The 20,477-nt window shown below is 43.0% G+C and overlaps 1 protein-coding gene across 1 annotated transcript in view; it reads left to right on the forward strand.

The window, feature by feature from the left end:
- Positions 1-20,477, forward strand: part of SENP6 (SUMO specific peptidase 6) — a 65,385-nt gene that overhangs the window by 30,023 nt on the left and 14,885 nt on the right. Inside the window, exons 7-15 of the mRNA XM_056856307.1 lie at positions 142-212; positions 963-1,108; positions 8,170-8,548; positions 10,255-10,490; positions 14,528-14,713; positions 16,724-16,757; positions 18,406-18,591; positions 19,670-19,896; positions 20,262-20,389. Coding sequence (XP_056712285.1) covers positions 142-212; positions 963-1,108; positions 8,170-8,548; positions 10,255-10,490; positions 14,528-14,713; positions 16,724-16,757; positions 18,406-18,591; positions 19,670-19,896; positions 20,262-20,389 — 1,593 coding nt within the window. The remainder of the gene's footprint in view (positions 1-141; positions 213-962; positions 1,109-8,169; positions 8,549-10,254; positions 10,491-14,527; positions 14,714-16,723; positions 16,758-18,405; positions 18,592-19,669; positions 19,897-20,261; positions 20,390-20,477) is intronic.

Here is a 20,477-nt window from a genome sequence, read left to right on the forward strand (position 1 = left end):
TACATGTTAAAACTTCAGTATTCTAAAGTTAAATTTCTGTACTATAAAAAATTAAGTTTATTATCTATAATACGTAAATAATTTTATTTATATTTAAACTGCAAATAGTGTTGAATAAAACTATAAATTTATTTTTCCCAGAAAAGAATATCCTCCTAATATTCAGAAGATAGACACAGATTTCAGCAGACTGCCTCAGCTTCATGAGATGCGTAAGTTTTTACATACATCTTTAGTTAAACATATGATTTGGATTGTTTCTCATTATTATACGTGAATCCACAGGTTCCTTATATTTGTTTAATCAAAACAATTCTTAATGTTCATACTGCAGTTACATGCGCTGGCTGTGTTATCAAGAGCTAAAATACGTTAATTGTTCTGATCCTGCTGGTGCTTTTTGAATTAATAACCTTGGTGAGCTTTAAGGAATGTAGTTAAGCGGTTGTTTAATTTTTGGTGGGAGTATGGGTTAAGTTGCAACTTTTGCTGGTTTTATCTGTGTTCCAGCCTTTATGCTTATGCGGAATGGGCAGGAAGTTTTTTTTTTAACCTAGAAAATACAAATTTTCGATTTGTTCAAAAATTCACAAATGCACTGTTTCACTGGATATAATGTGTGTGGCCATGAAAGACTGGGTTAGTGTATGGTGGAATGCTGTTTAATCTTCCCTTCTCTTAAGAGACTTCGCAGTGCCAAGCCTTGAATTACTATGCTATCTAATGAATTAGTCTTCACATTCAGTCTCAGAATAGACGTACCTTCCTGGCCTTTCCTCTTAAGATTAAAGTCACAAAGGGGCATGGGAGTGGGCAGCTGCAGACTTTTTCATGCTTTGTCTTTATTTTAATTTTAATGTTATTCCATTTATAGCCCGCTCTCCACCTGCCAGGCAATATAGGAGTAAATTAGTCCTATATTAGTCCTAGTAGTTCCTAATGATTTCCTTCTTCCGTTCCAGAAAGTGTGATGGAGAATACGGAGGAATCTGGGTCAGAGTCAGAATCAGGAATTATAAGGAAGGTACAGCTGAAACGTCACTGCAATTTAAATCAATCTCGTTTGCTTCCATCTCCTGCTACAAAAAAGTGTGTAACCCCCCTAGAGGTGGGTCATATGTTAAACTCAAATGTTGGCATTATTAGAAGGCTAAACTTTATTTTTTGTGTGTTGGGTACTAATGTTGTGCAAACTAATGTTGTGTAAACATTGTGTTTTAAAATCTAAAATATTACCTTAGCATAACTGCGTGAAGCTTATTTGAAAATACCTCCTGTTTTTGCCATTCTGATCTTTGACGTTTATAGTGATAGATTTGCTTCAATCCTATCCCCCCATACACACACACACTTCTAGGGATGAGGGGGTAGAGCATTGGTAAGTATAATATGAAATCCATTTAGAAGAAGTACTCTGAATTCTTTTAATGATTTGGTGGCTTGTGGATTGGGAATGGTATGGAAATAATATAAATAGAAGAACAGTTGGTTTTTATACCCCGCTTTTTCTTGACCTTAAGGAGTCGCAAAGCAGCTTACAATCACCTACCCTCCCCCCCCAACAACAGGCACCTTGTCAGGTAGGTGGGGCTGAGAGAGTTCTGAGAGAACTGTGACTGGCCCAAGGTCACCCAGCAGGTTTCATGCAGTTCTTGTTCTGGTTGGAGATCATCTTGAAACTCGCGGGTATTACCATCACGTGCCCAGGGTAGGCAGGACCAAAAAATTTTTTATTCTACTTCTTGCCGACTAGGCGGGAACTCCAGTTTCCGTCCTGCCTTGATCAGGGTAGCAGCTTCGTTCTTGAACTCCGACTCGTTTTTGAAAGACTTTTCCTTCGTGTGTACTCCATTTGTTTTATCATTTGTCTAGTTCTCAGTGAGTCTTTTCCCTTCCCTCACCACCTTTACCGTTCGTCGGCTTCGGCCGCAAACGTTCCGTGTCCCCGCTACTTTTGTTCCCTCCCCCCTCCCTTTCCCGCTCCCCACTTCACCCCGTTGGGCAAGGTGGCGGATGCCAAGAGAGACTCTGATTCAGACCTCCTATCTGAGGAGGATCATGACTCAGCCCTCGTCGCCTTGACAGGGTGACGTCAAAGCCGCCTCAAAATGGCGCGAAACGCAATGAGAGGCGAGAGGCTGCAGTGACTGCCACTCCGGCTAGGAACGTCTTAGAAGAAAGCTCTCAACTCATTCCGAAGTCTCCACAAGGGGGTAATGTAATGCATACCGAGGCAGAGGCTCCTCTAACTCAGCGGGAAATGGTGGATTTGTTTAATGGAGTGTTGGATGTGTGTGTGTGTGTGTAAAGTGCGGTCAAGTCGCAGCCAGCTTATGGTGACCCCTTTTGGGGTTTTCATGGCAAGAGACTAACAGAGGTGGTTTGCCAGTGCCTTCCTCTGCACAGCAACCCTGGACTTCCTTGGTGGTCTTCCCTTTCAAATCCTCATGGCAAAAAATCTTAGATGAGAAACTGGCGTTGCTGGGCTTCTCGCAGGATATGATATCAGATCTTGGGAAAACTGAAGCTTTTGCCAAAATTAAAAAGCGCATTAAAGAGCTCGATTATAACAGCACTACTTTTCGTGCTCGTCGCGTCTGTTCATCCCAGTTCTTCGGAATACCCCCTCCACGTGGTCTGCCTGCCTATACATATTATCTGACAACTCCTCGTCTCTGTAGAGCTTTTTGCTTGGCTAGATTGAATGCTAATCCTACTATGGTAATGCAGGGCAGAATTCTGAATATACCATACTCAGACAGGATCTGCCCTTGCTCTTCTGGCTCTATTGACACATTACCCCATGCCCTTTTGGAATGCCGCTTTTACGAGGAACTTCGATCGCACTATATTTCCCCCCTTTTAATATACAAATCCAATGCCTCTGTGACTGACATAATGCCTTTTTTACTAAGCGACAGGGACCCCAAGGCTACATTGTCAGTGGCAAGATTTGTTTCAGTCCTTATATCCCTCCAACACTAGATATATGCTGCTCAAGATCAATTGATCAAGGAGCTTCTAAGGGATAAAAGGAAAGGAAAAAGGAAAGGTGGTCTCCCATCCAAATACTAACCAGGGCCGACCCTGCTTAGCGTCTGAGATCTGACGAGATCAGGCTAGCCTGGGCCATCCAGGTCAGGGTGGAGTGTTGGATAGGCAGGCTCAAATGATGTTGGCCCTTAAGGAATCCCTTTCCCCACTTATGCAGGGCACGGGTTCTGATCCTACTCTAAACCCTACACAACGCTCCCATCAGGGACAGGGAGACCAATCTAACCCACAGTGGCGCACTAAAGCAGCACTCAAAGCACACACACCGCACTCTCAATCTCTTCAAGCCCTGGAGGATACCTCCTCAGCGGCTTCAGATTTAGAAAGCAGAGAAGAAGGGGAATTTGACTCCGATGAGGACATTCCAATTCTCATTGAAGAACAACATCCCCGTCTGTTTTCAGCGGAGGATTTTTAGGGACTCCTAAGCAAGGCTCTGGTAGCCCTAGACCTCAATGAGGATCCAGACCCTGTAGCCGACCCCACTCCTAAACCCAGAAAAAAGGGAGCCAAGGAATTCTTCCCAAGTACCAAACCTCACATCTGGGAGATCCCATTCCCAGAATTTTTTGAAAACCAGGTACAGGCTGAATTTGACAAACCCTTAGCCAATAGACAGTTCTCTGCCAACACAAAGAGATTGTATACCATGGTTCCCTAGGCCATGTCTCTTTTCCAACTTCCCCTGATTGATGCCCCTGTAGCGGCAGTCCACTCACCTGATCTACCATCTGAAGATGGAATGGGGACAATTAGGGATCCGCTGGATAGGAAAGCGGAGATTCTCTCCAAAAAGGTTCATGAGGCTTCCACCCTGGCAGTTCAAGCCTCGGCGGCAGCCTCCATTATGGCCAGAGCCTCTATCGTGTGGCTCAGGAAAATTCTTCAACTATATGCAGGGGAAAACCATAAGATTGCGGAGGGCCTTAACAGACTTCTGAAGGCCTCCGCGTTCATGGCAGATGCATCTCTTGATGCCATGTCCTTTGCAGCTCGTGCCACTTCCTCCAACATAGCCATCACAAGAGCACTTCGGATTCGCCCCTGGCAAAATGAGCTCAAAACCAAAACACTGACTATGTCCTACCCCTACGCTGGGGGAAGACTCTTTGGGGAAAGACTAGATAAAATCTTTGTGGAGAACAAGGACAAGAAAAAGGTTCTTCCAAAATCCTACAAGAAGGAGGGGAGACATTCCTCCTCCTATCCCAGTTTCAGATCTTCCCACTCTCTGGCACCCTTCAGGCCAGAACAGCGCAGGGGTTCCTGGAATAATAATAGGGGCTCCTTTCGCAGAGGGGGAAACAGATTTTTTCGTCCCCCCCAGGGACAACATCAGTTCTCGGGCAACAAGGGAGACCAAGTTCCCCAAAGCCCCTAAACAGTGACGCCAAGTCACAGCCGGTGGGGGGGAGACTCTTGCAATTCCACCACAAATGGGAAAGGTCCTACACAGATGCATGGGTTTCTCAGGTGTTATCAACAGGTTACTTAATAGAATTCAAGTCCCTTCCAAGAGACAAATTTGTGAATTCCCCAAAATCCTTTCGCAGGGAAAAGCATCTGCGAACCCTGGACGCCATTTTCCACCTACACCAAATTCAAGCCATAGAACCAGTTCCTCACCCCGAAATTGGCAACGGGGTATATTCCATCTTTTTTACAGTCCCCAAGAAAAATGGGGACTGGAGGGCTATCTCGGACCTAAAATATTTAAACAAAAGGGTCAGATACAGGAAATTCCGTATGGAGACCCTCCGATCCATTATGGAAGCCCTCCAGGTGGGCCAGTTCCTAACCTCCTTGGACCTGAAGGAGGCATACCTTCACGTCCCAATACACATTACCAATTCAGGGCACTTCCCTTCGGTCTGGCATCTGCTTCCCGCGTCTTCACCAAAATCCTGGTGATGCTGGTGGCATTGCTTCGACAGGAGGGAATAACAATCTTCCCCTATCTAGACGACATCCTTATTTGCTCCAAGAAAGAGTCCTTGACACACACATTCAAGGTAGTTCAGATTCTCACCAACCACGGGTTTCTTGTCAATCTAGAGAAGAGCCAACTGATACCAACACAGAGGTTGGAACATCTGGAGGTCATTATAGACACAAGAACCTGATATGTCTTCCACAAGACAAAATCACAAAGATCCAGTCCATGACTCAGTCAGTAATCAGTTCCAGCCACGGCAGGATCATGTTCCTCGCCAGATTACTGGGGAAAATGGTAGCATGCCTCTGCTCAGTCCCGTGGGCCAGGTTCCACTCGAGACCGCTTCAGGAAATCCTACAACCCTATCAGAACCTCATCACGCAGAGCAGGGACAAGTCCATCCCGCTGCCCCTGAAATTCCGCCAATCCCTCCTTTGGTGGTGCCAAAGCAACCATCTCAACAAAGGGTTACATTTTGTCATAGAGGACCAGATACAGGTCTACACAGATGCCAGCTAGAGGGTTGGGGAGCTACCTGTCAGAGCCAAATAGCTCAGGGCCAGCGGTCGCTAAGAGAAAAGAGGCTACACATAAACATACTAGAACTAAGAGCCATTCGATTGGCTCTACAACACTTCAGGAGCCTCCTACGTCGCAGGCACATTCTGATCCACATGGACAACATGTCTGCCAAAGCGTACCTCAACAAGCGGGGGGGGGGGGTGTCGAAATCTTCCAAACTCCATCAGGAAGCCGAGATCATTCTCTCCTGGGCAGAAATGAACCTTCTGTCTCTTTCAGCCGAACATGTCAGAGGAGTTCTTAATCTCCAAGCCGACTGGCTGAGCCGTAAGGTTCTAGACGAAGGGGAATGGTCTCTCAACAGGATAGTTTTCAATCAGATTGTGGAGAGATTCAGCCAGCCCAAGGTGGACCTGTTTGCTTCAGCGAGCAATCACCTTCTTCCACGTTTCTTTACGCGTTATTTCCACCAGGAGGCGGAGAGCATGGATGCTCTCCTGTCTCCATGACCGAAGGAACTACTATTTGCCTCCCCCCCCATTCCCATACTACCAAGGGTAATAAGAAAAATCAGGAAGGAGGGAGCAAACATCATTCTCATTGCTCCTCTATGGCCGAGAAGGCCCTGGTTTTCCAGCCTGAGGGAACTATCCGTCCAGATGCCTTGGGAACTCCCAAACATCCCAGACCTGCTTCATCAGGGTCCTTTATAACACCCAGAACCCCAATGGCTTCACTTAACCGCCTGGAAATGGAAAGGAAGTCCCTCTTAGAGGAGGAATACAGTGCAGTGTTGGTTGATACTATGATAGAAGCAAGGAGACCTTCCACTAGAAGGATTTATAACACCTCCTGGAGAGCCTTCTTTCTGTGGTGTAGGCGCAAACACACTGACCCACTTTCACCAGGGATTCCCAAGATCCTAGAGTTCCTCCATGATGGAGTTGAACAGGGTCTCAAGGCTTCCACGCTGCGCAGACAGGTGGCAGCCATGTCCAACGTTCTTACGTCACCGAGGGTTTCCCTCTTTCCAGGCATCCCCACATTCTGACATTTCTAAAGGGAGTGGTTCAAATGAAGCCTCCGGTAATCCATCACTTCCCCATGTGGCGCCTCAATGTGGTTCTCACAGCATTGATGCATCCTCCCTTTGAGCCCATCAGGGATATTCCCTTACGGATGCTGAGGATGAAAACCATCTTCCTCATAGCAGTGACTTCAGCCCGGCGTGTCTCCGAGCTTAGGGCACTCTCAGCGTGTGAAGGACTCTGTATCTTTCACAGAGACAAGGTGGTCCTCAGGCCAGACCCCACCTTTATGCCAAAGGTGAATTCCATCTTTCACCATTCGCAGGAGATTCATCTACCGTCATTCTGTCCCAATCCGGTTCATCCCAGGGAAAAAGAGTGGCATCATTTAGACTTAAGACCACTACTCAAGGTTTACCTTAGTCGTACGGAACCTATCAGACAGATGCCTTATTTATTTCATTAACCAACCCCTCTAAAGGTCAGAAAATGTCTAACGTCACCATCAGTTGCGCGGTGAGACAGTGCATTACTGAGGCATATAAGGCCAGTAAGATTCCTCCTCCGGCCGGCATCACCGCGCATTCGGTCCACAGTGCAGCCACATCGGCGGCCTTTGATAGGCAGGCCTCCTTAGACGAGATATGTAGGGCGGCCACTTGGTCTCCAGCAGCTACATTCATAAAACATTACAAGATTGATGCCAGGGCCTCTGCTGATGCAGCCTTCGGTAGAAGGGTCTTGCAGCACGTCTTGGATAAGCCTTAGTTCTCACCCGGACAAACAGCTCTTGGATATCCTGCGAGTTTCAAGATGACCTCCAACCAGAACGAGAACGGAGCCTTGTTTACTCACCGTGAAGGCTCCTTCTGTTCTGGATTGGAGGTCATCTTGCCCGCCCAAAGGTCATAATGGTATAAATATATCCAAGACTTAGCTCCTCTTGTCCAACAAAGTATCTAAAGGTTGTGGTTGCCTATTTTACAGGCATAATACAGAGTGCGCTTTATGTCCGCCATCTTCCTGAATCAAATAGATTCTGCTTACCTGTTTTTTCCTTATATGTTGATGTTTATAGGAGTTCATGTTCTATGTTTGTAAGTCACACTGTTAGTTGTTTGGTTGGCCTTTGCACTTACCTGTCTCCTTTAGCTCGGCGAGTCCAAAAACTGGAGTTCCCACCCAGGCGGCAGGAAGTAGAATAAAAAATTTTTTGGTCCTGCCTACCCTGGGTACGTGATGGTAATACCCGCGAGTTTCAAGATGACCTCCAATCCAGAACAGAAGGAGCCTTCACGGTGAGTAAGCAAGGCTCCGGTTTCTCCAGATTAGAGTCTACCACTCTTAACCACTACACCATGCTGGTTCTCACTAAAGAGAGAGGATCAAGTGGAAAGCAAGGACTTGAGGAAAGAATTAGGATGAAGTTTGAGATCTTTCAAAGGAGGTAGTTTGAATGATGCAGCCTCCTCTTTGAACCAGTTTTACTATCCAGAAATTTCTCAAAGATGGAACACCTAGATTCTCATTTTAATTCTTATTTTCAAAGAAACTCACTAACACTTACTGGATGTTCATTTCTAAAATGTTGAAAATACATGTATAGTAAATTATTCTCTCTTGTTCTAGGGCTTGGAACAAAGGAATTATTCCACAGTTTGCCCATGCAACGGAAAAGCAAATGAAAGTCAAGCCAAATGCCAAAGATGTGGAAGTCTTTGTCTTAGGGGTTTGCCAAGACACTCCATGCAAAGTATTACACTAAATGATTCGTTGGGACCTTTAGCACGAGAGTCAATACATGAGAACTCAGCAGGGCAAAAAAATTTAAATACAGGACTAAATGCAAAGAAGTTTTATGGGTCTTTTCCTGGGACAATTTCATCTGATTGCGTAGTGAGGCGAGATATTGCGACAACTGTATTGCGGCCAAATGGAAAAGTTGGATCTAAAATTACTGGAAACTTGAGGCAGAAGAGTTCAATAGCATCTGAACTGAATGATCCCAGTAAGTATATTTTTGTTTTAAAATGGGTAAATTATAAAATGCTTATCTTAAGAAGAAAATAGGACAGATGTTGTTTAGCAACATTGATACATAGTGCTTAGCTATCAGAAAGATCTCTCTTGAGCAAACCAGAATATTTCTGTGTAAGAACGTATGAAAAGCCAAGCTGGATCAGACCAAAGCCAATCAAGTATTTCAGAGGAAGCTACCTTGGAAGTTGTAACTTTTAGTTTCCTGCCTAGCTACCTAAGTTTGGATTCCAGAATCTCCGGACTACACTCCCCCGTATTGTTGGTGCCAGCATGCACCACAACCACTGGCTTCTCCCCAGCACTATCTACCAAGCTATCTAAATGACGTGTAATGTCCGCAACCTTTTCACCAGGCAGGCAAGTAAACCATGTGGTCTATACGGCTGCCAGAACCCCAGCTGTCTACATTTGTAAGGATTGAGTCTTCCGCTACAAGAAATCCCCCTCCCATCAGAGGCATATCCTCGGTATGAGAGGATATCTGTTCATCCACTAAGGAAGGGGTTCCTTCTAAGGTACCACATCCCCTTACCTGAGAGAGATGATCTCCACCAAGGGCTCCATTATCCGTGACTTCCAGGGAGCTTTCACCCTGGGACTGGGATGTGACTACTGCATCCTTGGAGTCCTTCCCCTCCTTTCTCTGCCTGTCTCAGTGCCTCCATTTGAGCTGCCTTGGTCTCAAGGAAATGAACTCGCTCCTTGAGAGCCAGGAGCTCCTTGCACTGAGCATGCACCCCTGACTTCTGTCTAGCAGGCAAATAGTCATACATGGGACACTTCCATGCAGCAGACTGGATAGCCCCCAACCCCTGCTGACTTTCTCTCTTCATAACTGGTATTTTCTTTTTTTTATTTGGTGTTTTTAGCCTGGAGATGAAAAGTGCCCTCTATGCCCTGTGCCCCTCTTATACTGAATAAGGACCTGATGCCCGGGCTTCCTTGCTTTGCTACTAAACTCGCACAGATGTTTAACTCGCTCGAAACTCCTGCAGGAAACAGATCTACTCTGCCCCGATATCAGGATTCTTTCCCCACCCTATAGGGTCCCAGGCTTGATCCCCAGGCTAAGAGCCTAAGGGCAAGAGTCCTCTGGTGAGAAGGAGCCTAATACAATTAAAGGCTTACCCCCCAGAAGGCGAGGCTGGCAGTCAGCCCCAGGCAAAGCAGACCCTCCCCCAATCAACAACAATAATCTTCCTAAATTAGGTACATTCAGCTACAACCCAGGCAAAAGAGATAAACAGAACCAACACTTACTCAAACAGGCACCACTCTACAGCAGGCTATACACACCCACACACCCTGAAACAATGTTCTCCCACACCGTAACCTCAGCTAATGCTCCCCAGCAGTTAAGAGAAGCAAGAAAGAAACAAAAAACTCATCAGTCCATCAGCTCTCTTTTCCACTCCTTCTCAGAGCCTGGCTGACTGTGGTCTGCTTGTGAGAGTGAAATACAAGCCAAGTAGCACTTACAGTTTGGAAGTGTTCATCTGTACTTGATCAGAAAAAGAGTTGAGAATTGTTTTCTTAAGCTTGGGACACAAAAGAGCAGCTAGAAAGGACTAACTAGTCTGTTTTATCTCCAGAGATAAATGCCTTTTAGTAGTATTTGCCAAGATTATAGCTTGTTATTAAAATTGGAAATTGAGCAGATGTTTTGCCTTTCAGTTGTTTTGTCAAGTGATGATGAAGAAGAGGAAGATGAAATCAGCGGCACTAGCAGAGTGGAGAGCATCTCACCGCGTCCTGCAGATTCAGCCTGTTCCTCCCCTGCACCTTCCACTGGGAAAGTGGAGGCAGCCTTGAAGGAGAACACTGGTGGAATAGAACAAAGACTGACAAGTATTACAGCAGACCCAGAACCTGCAGTCATTTTACCAAGAAAAGCAAGAATGAAAGACCAGGTAGCCCTTCAATGCTTAGTTTGAAATGGCCAAGAAATTAAAGGCTATTGGCAGAAAAAGTCTTTAAAAGGAGAATACATGCATTATCTATATACAGGCGTGTACACATGTACAAAAATATAATTTTGCATTATAATTTTGAAAAATAGCCTACTGTATTTTGTGTTCTACATTAGGCTTGACATTACTTTGTGTATATTGGATTCTCTTAACATTGTGCATATTAGCTAACATACCTTGACCATTAATGGGAGAAGGGTACAATTAATAACATGCACCATATAGGGTTTTTGAAAACCATCAGATTTTTCAAGTTGCATAGCAAGCTGCTTTTGTACCATACAAACTTTCAAAAGGAGTCTATTATTCAGTATTGAAGGGGGGTGGAGGGCTGCCTAAAACAGCAACAACAACAAAACAGTGAAGTCCCATCAGACACAAGTAGGTATTCTAAACTGTTAAAGATGTTGACTACTGTTGATGCTTTTTTGAACAATGAGGAACCACTTATTTTTGACTGTTCCCTGGCCTGCACTGCTTTGGTTAAGCACGAAGAACCATGTCAGAGGAAGAGGCTCATCTGGGGTAAACCACATTATTATCAGATTGGATTACTGGGTAGGAACAGGATGGTGCTAACATGGTTTTTCCACATAGTCCTACCTCTCCCAAATTCTCTGTGTTCTTGTGATATCAAAGCAGTATGAGAAGCAGCCTTGGGAAAGAGGTTTAAACAGTACTACCAGTAAATGTGAACTGCCATTGGTAAACAGTGTCACCAAGAAGGTTAATAAAATTAAAATACTTTGAAAATTGTCCCACTTAATGGCACTTAATTGTAAGGATTTCATGGTGGGGGTTTTTGTTTTTTAGTTTGAGCACCACTGCAAGAATTGGATAAACAAAGACAAAAATGCACCATGAGCAGGCTCCTTAAGTGCTGTCAAAGGGGACAACTTTCACGGTATGTTAATCTAAAGACTAAACAACCATGGCAGCAATTCTTTAAAAAGAATGTATTCCCAATAATAGTTGATTATAAAATTGCTAAAAGCTGTTTATTATGTTAAGTATGCCTTTAAACTTCATGATATTTATATATCTGTATATACGGAACATGCAAGCATATCCTATGAACAATATGTATAATGCAAAGGCAGACTTCTAAAAGCAGACAGTCAAAAATATTAGGCATGAGAATGAAAGTTAAATACTGTAAAATTATACTATGTAATACCTATAAGTGACTAAATGAAAACAGTGGAGAATCAGAGGAACACTACTCTCATATGTTACAATGACTGCCGAGGTAGATCACGGTGAGTAGTCATGTTAGTCTGTCTGTAGCAGCAGAAAAGAGCAAGAGACCAGTAGCCCCTTAAAGACTAACAAAATGTCTGGCAGGGTATGAACTTTTGTGAGTCACAGTTCACTTCTGCAGATACCTGCCAAGACTTATAGTGTAAGCCTATGCTGTTACTCCTGTCTGAATCTGTTGATTCCAATGGACTTAGACTGGAGAAAGTCTGTATAGGACTGCATTTTAAATCATGTAATAAAGGAACCATCCAATCTCAGCACATCTTTCTTAACTCTGGATAGCCATCACCTTATTTGCTTCAATAGTATCGTCTTTTTAAAAACACCCTCTTTTAGTTGCCAGTTTTGTGATTATTTTCTCACATAAAATACAAATCCATCCAAAATTAAGCACCTTAATTCCTATTGATTTTGGTGGGAGAGAATTAAGCATGGTGTTTGGTGTGCAGTAAAACATTGCATGTTTTGATGTTACTTTACTATGGTTTGGATCTGGCAATCAGTTGGCGGAAGGTGCTAATGGTTGTGAATCTTCCCTGTGCACCGAACAGTCTTTCCAATCCTAGGAAAGTTTATTCCTGAGGTTCTAGGACTAGTTATATAGACTAATAGCCAAATGAGTGAGGAAGCTGCAGTGAGGAGGGAGGTGAAATCACTCCCTCCTTCTGTCAGGAGAAGGGAGGAACACAGAAAGATGTGTGATACATTGCATCTGTGGATCATTAAATCCAACCCTAGTATCTAATACTTTTGTAGTCAGTTTTGAAAGTGTTGCTTTTCATCACTTTTGTGTTTACATCTTCTATTCTGGTGCATCTGTTGGTGTAGTTTCTATTTCACTGCAGAATAATACTTCAATTAATATAGACCATTAACCTACTGATTTATAACTGCAGTTGCCCAGCTTGTCAACAATGGGAGACTGTGGGGGGATGAGGACATGGGGGGCAGCCATCAGCAACATGATATCACTTTTGGGGGAAACCTGGAAGTGACTTCAGTCTTCCCTAGGAATCATCTGTGGTTTTACTGTAGAGTTTCCAGTAGTTCCTAGAGAGGCATGACATCACTTCCAGGTTTTTTGTAAAAGCAAGGGACACCATTGGCTTGATGGCCAATTTTTAAAGGCAAGAGCATGGGATTGACAACCTTCTTTGTAAAATATAGCTCTTTCTGTCAAGATGGAACACATAATTCTTCGTAATGGACTTTGTTTTTTGTGATGAGGATGATCATTAAAACAGACCCTGAATAGAACTTAAATTGAGGGAGGCAGGCAAGATGTGAAAGACTACTATTCAAGCCTAGGGCGTGCACATATGTAGCTTCCTTCCCACAGCCTTGGGAACTGTGTCAGTATCACACCTGAAGAGCCTAGTGTGTATCTGTCTGTATATCCTCCGAAATGTCTTCATCATGCTAGAGGGTGACCAAAACCATTCTGGATTGAAATGCTTCCACTTTGAAATAATGGAGACTCCTGACTTTGTTTGACAGGTAGTGATATAAGTTATCCTTGATAAGTAGCAGCATTCAAAGGATGTTTGTTCTGTGCAGGCTGAACCCTGGCTACCACTTCAGATATTATTTTCCCAGTTGTCTTGTATATGAACCTAAATCCAGACAGGAGAGAAGTGTTGTTGGTTGGCAAGGCTGATAACTTGAAGAGACCGGGCTGGCTTGTTTTGGATGCAGTGGAGTTAGTTTGCATAGTTCAGGTTAACAGCTTGGAGGTGCTTATGGGCACAATCTTATGGCTTGAAAAAGATACAGATGTAGCGCACAAGAGTGCCTTCTGCCAGCTGGTTTTGTTTCAGTCAGCTGACCTGTCTACACTAATCTTTGGATCTGTATGAAAACGTGCTCTACATGGGACTGCTCTTGAAGACGATTTGGAAGCTTCAGTTAGTTCAGAGTGCAGTTGCCCAGATATTAACAGGCGCTAGGCTATGAGAGCAGACCATACCCATTTTTAAAAACCTACTTTTGTTGTTGGTTAATTTCAGAGTTTAGTTCAAGGTACTAGTTATAGTAACTTTTAAAGCCCTTTGTAGCCTGGGTTCCACATGCTGTGGTGCACCAGTTATGGTCCTCTGGCTCCCATCTCCTGGTTATTCCTGATCTTGTCACCCACTTGGAATCCACTAGGGCCTATTCCTTTTCAACGGTAACTCCTATTTTATGGATCGGACTCTTCTAAAACGTAATGGGGGCATTGGATCTTGGAGATTCGTAGGAGGCAGTACAAGTCTGTTCTGCTTGCTAGGAAATTTAATAAAATGTGAGTGACAGACACTCTTACAGGTTTTGATTGTTTTTTAATGAGGCATGCTGCTTTAATTATAGAGTGTAAGCTGCCTTGAACCACAAAGGGAAAGGCAAGTTTTAAGGATTTTAATAAATTATTTTTTTAATTTAATCATGACTCAAGCTATGACCTGTGAATAAGTGAGTGGGGGCAGGGAAATAATTCTAGAGTATAACAGGCATATGATGAACAGCTCGATCATGCAGACAGTAAGAAGGCAGACTACATTTGAAAACACATTCAGATGTATACATTTCCTTCTTGGACTCTTACAAATGGCTAACGTATACATTCTTTAAAAAATGTGTTGGATTATATAGAAGTTTGTTTTTTAAAGCTTCACCTGTTGATACCTTTGGTTAGAATAACAAATATTTGAGAAGTTTTGACAATAATCATTGCTTTGCAGTTTGGCAATGTTGTTTCCAGCGCTCCAGTAAAACGTCGCAAAGTTACCCCGCAAGAAACACCTCAGAATTATCAATCAGCTGATGCTGTGTCTTTAAAACATCCGAATTCTTATGAAAGCGTCATTCTAAACTGTCGGAGCATTAGAATAGGAACACTGCGCAGAATGGTGGTAGAACCTGTAATTGTAAGTACACAATTCAGATTTGGGCTTTGTTACTTCTTGTTTTATGGCAGGAAGTGGTATAACAGTGCATCCGAATCAGGAAAGGTGGATGGGAAGGAATAAAGGAGGAACTTGATTGCGAGGAGTGTGCTGATGTAATAGGAAAGGAGCGGCTATGCTTCTGAGGAGGAACTTGATTGCGAGGAGTGTGCTGATGTAATAAGAAAGGAGCGGCTATGCTTCTGAGCCACAAGAGGCGACAACAGGAATGACAGAGGGAATGTGGAGAAAGGGGAAAGTGTGCAGACAAGCTACCACTCAAACAAGGGCCACGGTGAAAAGACCAGATGTTGCTGAAGATGATATCATTGCAGGGCAGCAATAGTAGGTGGGGGAGTCTATCCAGCTATGCAGTCCATAGGAGACGGTTTGGACAGTTGGGTCAGCAACGTGAGGGTCAGTCACCGAGGAAGACTGGGAAGATTGCCAGAGCCAGTTGAAAGTGAATTGGGATAGGGCTATGTAATGCAGCTGAATAGAGATTCAAAATGAGAGTTGCTTCTGAAGTTTAGAAAAAAGATATCTGTCTGTTTTTATCAGTGCAACCTGTATTTATTTAAACTTTTGTGGATTACAAAGAAATGCAAATATAATTTAAACAAAAATAAATAACTCGACTCCAACATCCTGGGCTGGTGCTGGATCTATTGGCCCTGTTCATTTGAGGCCAAAGGCTGCGAACTATGGGATACATGCCATGGGCCAATACCTTTTTGGCTGGCACCTCTAGGCATACCCAGGCTTAAATGTTGACAACAGAGGAGAACTTCATGAAATATATTGTACTTTCTCAAAGGAATACTGAGACGTATATTTTTGGAACATGTCATAAATGGATATTCACTGGGCTTTCCCATAAACAAAAAAATAAAGGTAAATTGGTACTGGTAAAGACAGAGATTTGGCATTAGATCTTATCACTCTGTTTAGTCAAGCCTTGTGTCGGAGATAGTGGCTCTGCTGCCAGAAGGAGGTGCTGTTCTTAGCTGAGCAGAGTGGTAGGATCCAACCTCTGTTTTTTGGTGAAATTATTGAATTCTAGCAGCATTTTAAAAATGCAGCTGGCTGTCCAGGATTACAGAAGTGAGGGGAAAGACACTCTGGCCTGTGCCAACAACCAGAGGTCCCAAGACCACTGGAAGCTTACACCTTCTCAGTATGAATAGTAGCAAGGAAAAAACAGTTTGGCTCAAAATTGATATAAAGGTAGGCATTGTATGCGTGATCTCTCTCCCCCTCCCCCCTTCACTTGTGTCTTACAAGACCGAGGGCAATAGCCTGTGTCTCTTGAGGCGAGGCAATTGGGAAGGCAATTGTCTGAAAAGTGAGATCTAATTTAACATGAATAAGCCTCCATCTGCTTCTCCTGAAGTTTCCAAGTTCTCTCCTGCAACAAGGAAATGGCCATCGGTGCAGTATGCTTATTGTATTCTGTGCAAGCCTGTTAGATCAGATACTGACCATCTGTACATGTGCAATGTGGTTTTAGGTGGTTCAATCTACTCTTGCATTGTGCTGATTAAAATCAGGATGTAAGTAGGTAACGATTCAGAAATTTATCAAGTTAAAGCTGTGGCCTAAGGCATTGCTCAAACATGAAAGAATTGAAAGGCCTATGAACCACACTTGGTACTTCTCCCAAAATATTTATTTTCTACCTGAATTTAACAACTATAAATTCCAGATCAGTGACACAATGCTACAGTTTTTTTAAAAAAAATAGCCTTGTTTTCCTGAAGTTTTGGAAAGTTCTTAAGCATTTGTAGCATGACTGTAACTTCTACACACATAGTATCTTGATGTGTCCTGATTAAAGTGCATTTCCTTCACTGTGGAGTAACCTCAGCAAGTTCCTATACATTTGGGATTAAGGTGCAGTGTTTTCAAATCAAGGATGCCATTTATAGGCTGGTTGTAATCTCTGGCACATCTTTTAAAACTGACCATTGTTCCACTGTTTTTTCTTCTCAGTTTTGCCTTGATTTTATTAAGATACGTCTAGAAGGTGAGTGTATTCTTCCTCTTGTAGTTTTCTCCACTTGTTAGCGCATATGAATCCATTGTCCTACATTCAAATTTAAGACAAGCTGTACGCATACCTCATGACTGCAGATGGTTGTCTTGCTTATGTGCCTCTCTGTGTGCAGTGGGAATGAGGTCTTCTTGGTTTGTGAAGCCTTGAATTGAGGTCCAGTTTGCTGTGACATTTAAAAGTGTCTGAGCAAATCGAAGCGTGCTTCCCCAGTAATTAAACTTCGACCAAGCACTTATAAAGCACATGCTGTACCACTTAGCTACAGTTCCTCCCTAAAATTATTTAAGCTTCTTCATCCCTCTCCCCCCCCCCCCACTATGAACGAGTAGGGCCCGTCTGGGATTTGAACTCAGCATCCCTCACACTTGAAGTGAGAATTATACCCCTAGACCCGTGTTGGTGAACCCATGGCATGCGTGCTGGACTTGGCACGCCGAGTCCTCTCTGTGGGCACGCGCGGGGTGGCGGGGGCTTTGAAGGGCAGGCAGCGCGGAGCCCTTCAAAGCCCCCCTTCCCTGGACTCCCCCCCTTTCCCCGGACTCCCCTCCACCTAGCTGGGCGGTGGGGGCTTTGAAGGGCTCCTTCAAAGCCCCCCCTTTCCCTGGACTCCCCTCCGCCCAGCTGGGCAGCGAGGGCTTTGAAGGGCTCCTTCAAAGCCCCCCCCCTTCCCTGGACTCCCCGCCACACAGCTGGGAGGAAACCTCAGTATTCAGGTTAAATTGCCAGGTTGGCACTTTGCGATAAATAAGTGGGTTTTGGGTTGCAGTTGGGCACTCGGTCTCTAAAAAGTTCGCCATCACTGCCCTAGACCAATAAACCAAACTGTGTGACCACTGGGTTGGAAATTTTGTATTTGCTGTGGAACAAATAGTTCCAGCCTTACCTGCTGTGACTTATTTAAATAGTGTGTACTTCTTCAAGATACAGGGTTTGCTTTCTTCATACAATTGAGTAGTCTAGGGAATAGAGATAGTATTGCCTGAAACTCCATTTTTTTGTGAGACTGGAAATAGTAAGAACAAGTTGGGGACCTGTGAAGCGATATGGGGGAAGGGAGATAATTTTCCTCCCCTCTTTTCTGGCTTTCCTCCCTTGCCAGAACTGCCCTGTTTTCTCCTGCTCACTCCTTAGGTTTCCATCCCGCTTGCTTAGTTACATTTCCCCCTGCTTTGGTTTTGCCCTCCCACTTGCTGACCCACCTCTCCCCCCTCCGACCATTGCAGTGGAGAAGCTGGTGGAGGGCAGTGGGCAACTTGAATGCCATGAAGTGAGGACAGTGGTGAGCGGACAGTGATGTTTTACTGCTCCTTTAAGTTGCTGCCATATGTTTATGCCCAAATGAAGTTTTTTTGTTTTTTGCAATATGTATATCCAAACAGCCATTGCTCTTAACGTTGTTGGTAGTTTTTATGCATAAATTATTTGTTATCAAAAAAGGCAGGACAATTCTAATCGTAGCTCTGTTGATACACATGTAGTTTTTAGCATGTGTTTTCTCCTTTAGCTTTTAGTACACACACCTGTTAAATAAATGTTAATGTATTTCATGTTGTTGACCTAATGTATTTCATGTTGTTGACCTAAAGTGAACTTGTTAATTTTTTTAATTTTTTTCTAGAATCAGAAATTGATATTAGGGACATTAATTTAAAAACCTCCGAGCTTACGAAGTGTGAGTGGTGTGGTGTACGAAAGTTGCCAGTAGTATTCCTGCAAACTGTACCTGCTGCCTGCCTTACTCTGAGATGCCAGCTGAAGATGAACAAAGAGAAGGATAATATCTGGTATGACTGTAAAGGAGCAAGTAAGTAAACTGCCTTCCTGCTATTCAAGCTTGATAATGTCATTAAATATTCTAAAAAGTGGATGACTGTGTTGATTAGACCAAATACTGTTGTTTCTTAACTTTTCTGCAGAGCGGATTTGATTTAAATCACAATTTAAATCACAATTTAAATCATTAGTCAGTAGGGATCATGGTTTTCTACACTCCTTTATGGTCTGCTGCCATTATAGATTTTCTCCTCCAGGGACAGAATAATATGATTAACCTCAGGCTAAATGCGAATGAGGCAGACTGAAATTTTGAAAAGATGACATGTTTTCCTTATTAATTAACAAAAGCAAGCAGGGCCAGCTTCTGATTTTTGGTGGTCATGAACAAAGCCTTATACTGCATGCCCTCTCTCTCCTGGAGGAAGGTGTAACTGATTGGTGCTGTGAACTCAGACAGGATGCTGCTGCAGTTGTCTTGTTTGTGGGCTTCCTAGAGGCACCTGGTTGGTCACTGAGAACAAACTGCTGGACTTGACGAGCCTTGGTCTGACCAGCATGGCTTTTCTTATGTTCTTATGATGGTTCTGTGAAGCCAAGTTGTGGTGCGTTGATGATATATTTGCATATGTTCCTCCAGAATATGTAAATTCATGACATTATTAAATCACTGAAGCTTCTAGGAGGGGCGCCTTTTGCTGCTTTCTCACCAGCAGGAAATCTCAGGGAAATTGTAGAAGTGTTTGGATTTGGGGGCAAAGAGAATCTGAATTGCAGCTTCTCATCCCATACTCTGGGGTGTTCCTCAATTTGCGTAGTGTTCCCTGGACTGAATGTATGAAGGGAGAAACCATTTTCTCTGTGGAGAGTGTAGGGATAGCACAATTAACTACTTATAGGGGGAGATGAATAGGTTCTCCCCTGACGTATTTCTTAGAAATGCAAAGGAGAAAGTAAAGAGACAAGGAATAGCTTCAGTTTTATATTCTGCTAAGTAATCCAGATATTCTGAAAAGTTAAAGAATTAACAGTAAGAGATTAAACTGTCAAATGAATTACATTTTAAATGTATAATTTCAGTGCCTACTAGCAAACCTCTTTTTTCGTAGATCCAGAAGAACAATACATTATTCTGATTTTTGAAACGGGACTTGATCCTCATGCAAATGCTGTCTTTGAAAAAATAATCATTGATATTGGTGTCCGAAACAATATTTCTGATTTCTTTGTGAAAATTCCATTCGAAGAAGCAAACAGTAGGCTTGTGGCTTTTACAAAATCCTTTGAAGACACCTCCAAAGGAAATTCTGCGCACAAAGAAGGCAAAACAAAACAAGTATTACTCTTATTTTGCATAAACATTAAAGTTGTAATGTCATTAGTTTTTAAGAACCCTGTAATATGTTCCTTATCTTTTAGTTAAAGTGTTTTAAGGAAGAAGGTCAGAACATCTATTTGAGAGTTCATTTCATATTATAAACTATAAAGTGTGATATATGCAAATGTAGAAACATGTAATTATGGCTGAATTCTACAACAAAGCCTTCCCCCTTTAGAGGAGCTATCTGAATTTTTAATTTTGTGAATTATGTGCTGGAAAAAATGTTCCGTTTGGATTCAATAGTTTACAGGAAAAGTGTACACTATCTGAGAGTAGTAAAGATCTTACATTGTATGAATTCTGTATTGCATTGTAAATAGGTATTTCATGTCATTTTCTCTAAGGTATCTGAATCTAAAATGCAGCTTCGAAATGCAACACAGTTTCAGTTTTTTGATGATGACGAATGTGGCGAGCCACACACAGTCTTTATTGGACCTATAGAAAAGTAAGAATATTTCCTGTATATTGTAATTACTTCCAACATAAGTCTATGAATGTTAATGTTTATTATTTTAATGTACTTTTCTTTGCAG

This window comes from Euleptes europaea, chromosome 10 (genome assembly GCF_029931775.1).
Source record: "Euleptes europaea isolate rEulEur1 chromosome 10, rEulEur1.hap1, whole genome shotgun sequence".
NCBI lineage: Eukaryota > Metazoa > Chordata > Lepidosauria > Squamata > Sphaerodactylidae > Euleptes > Euleptes europaea.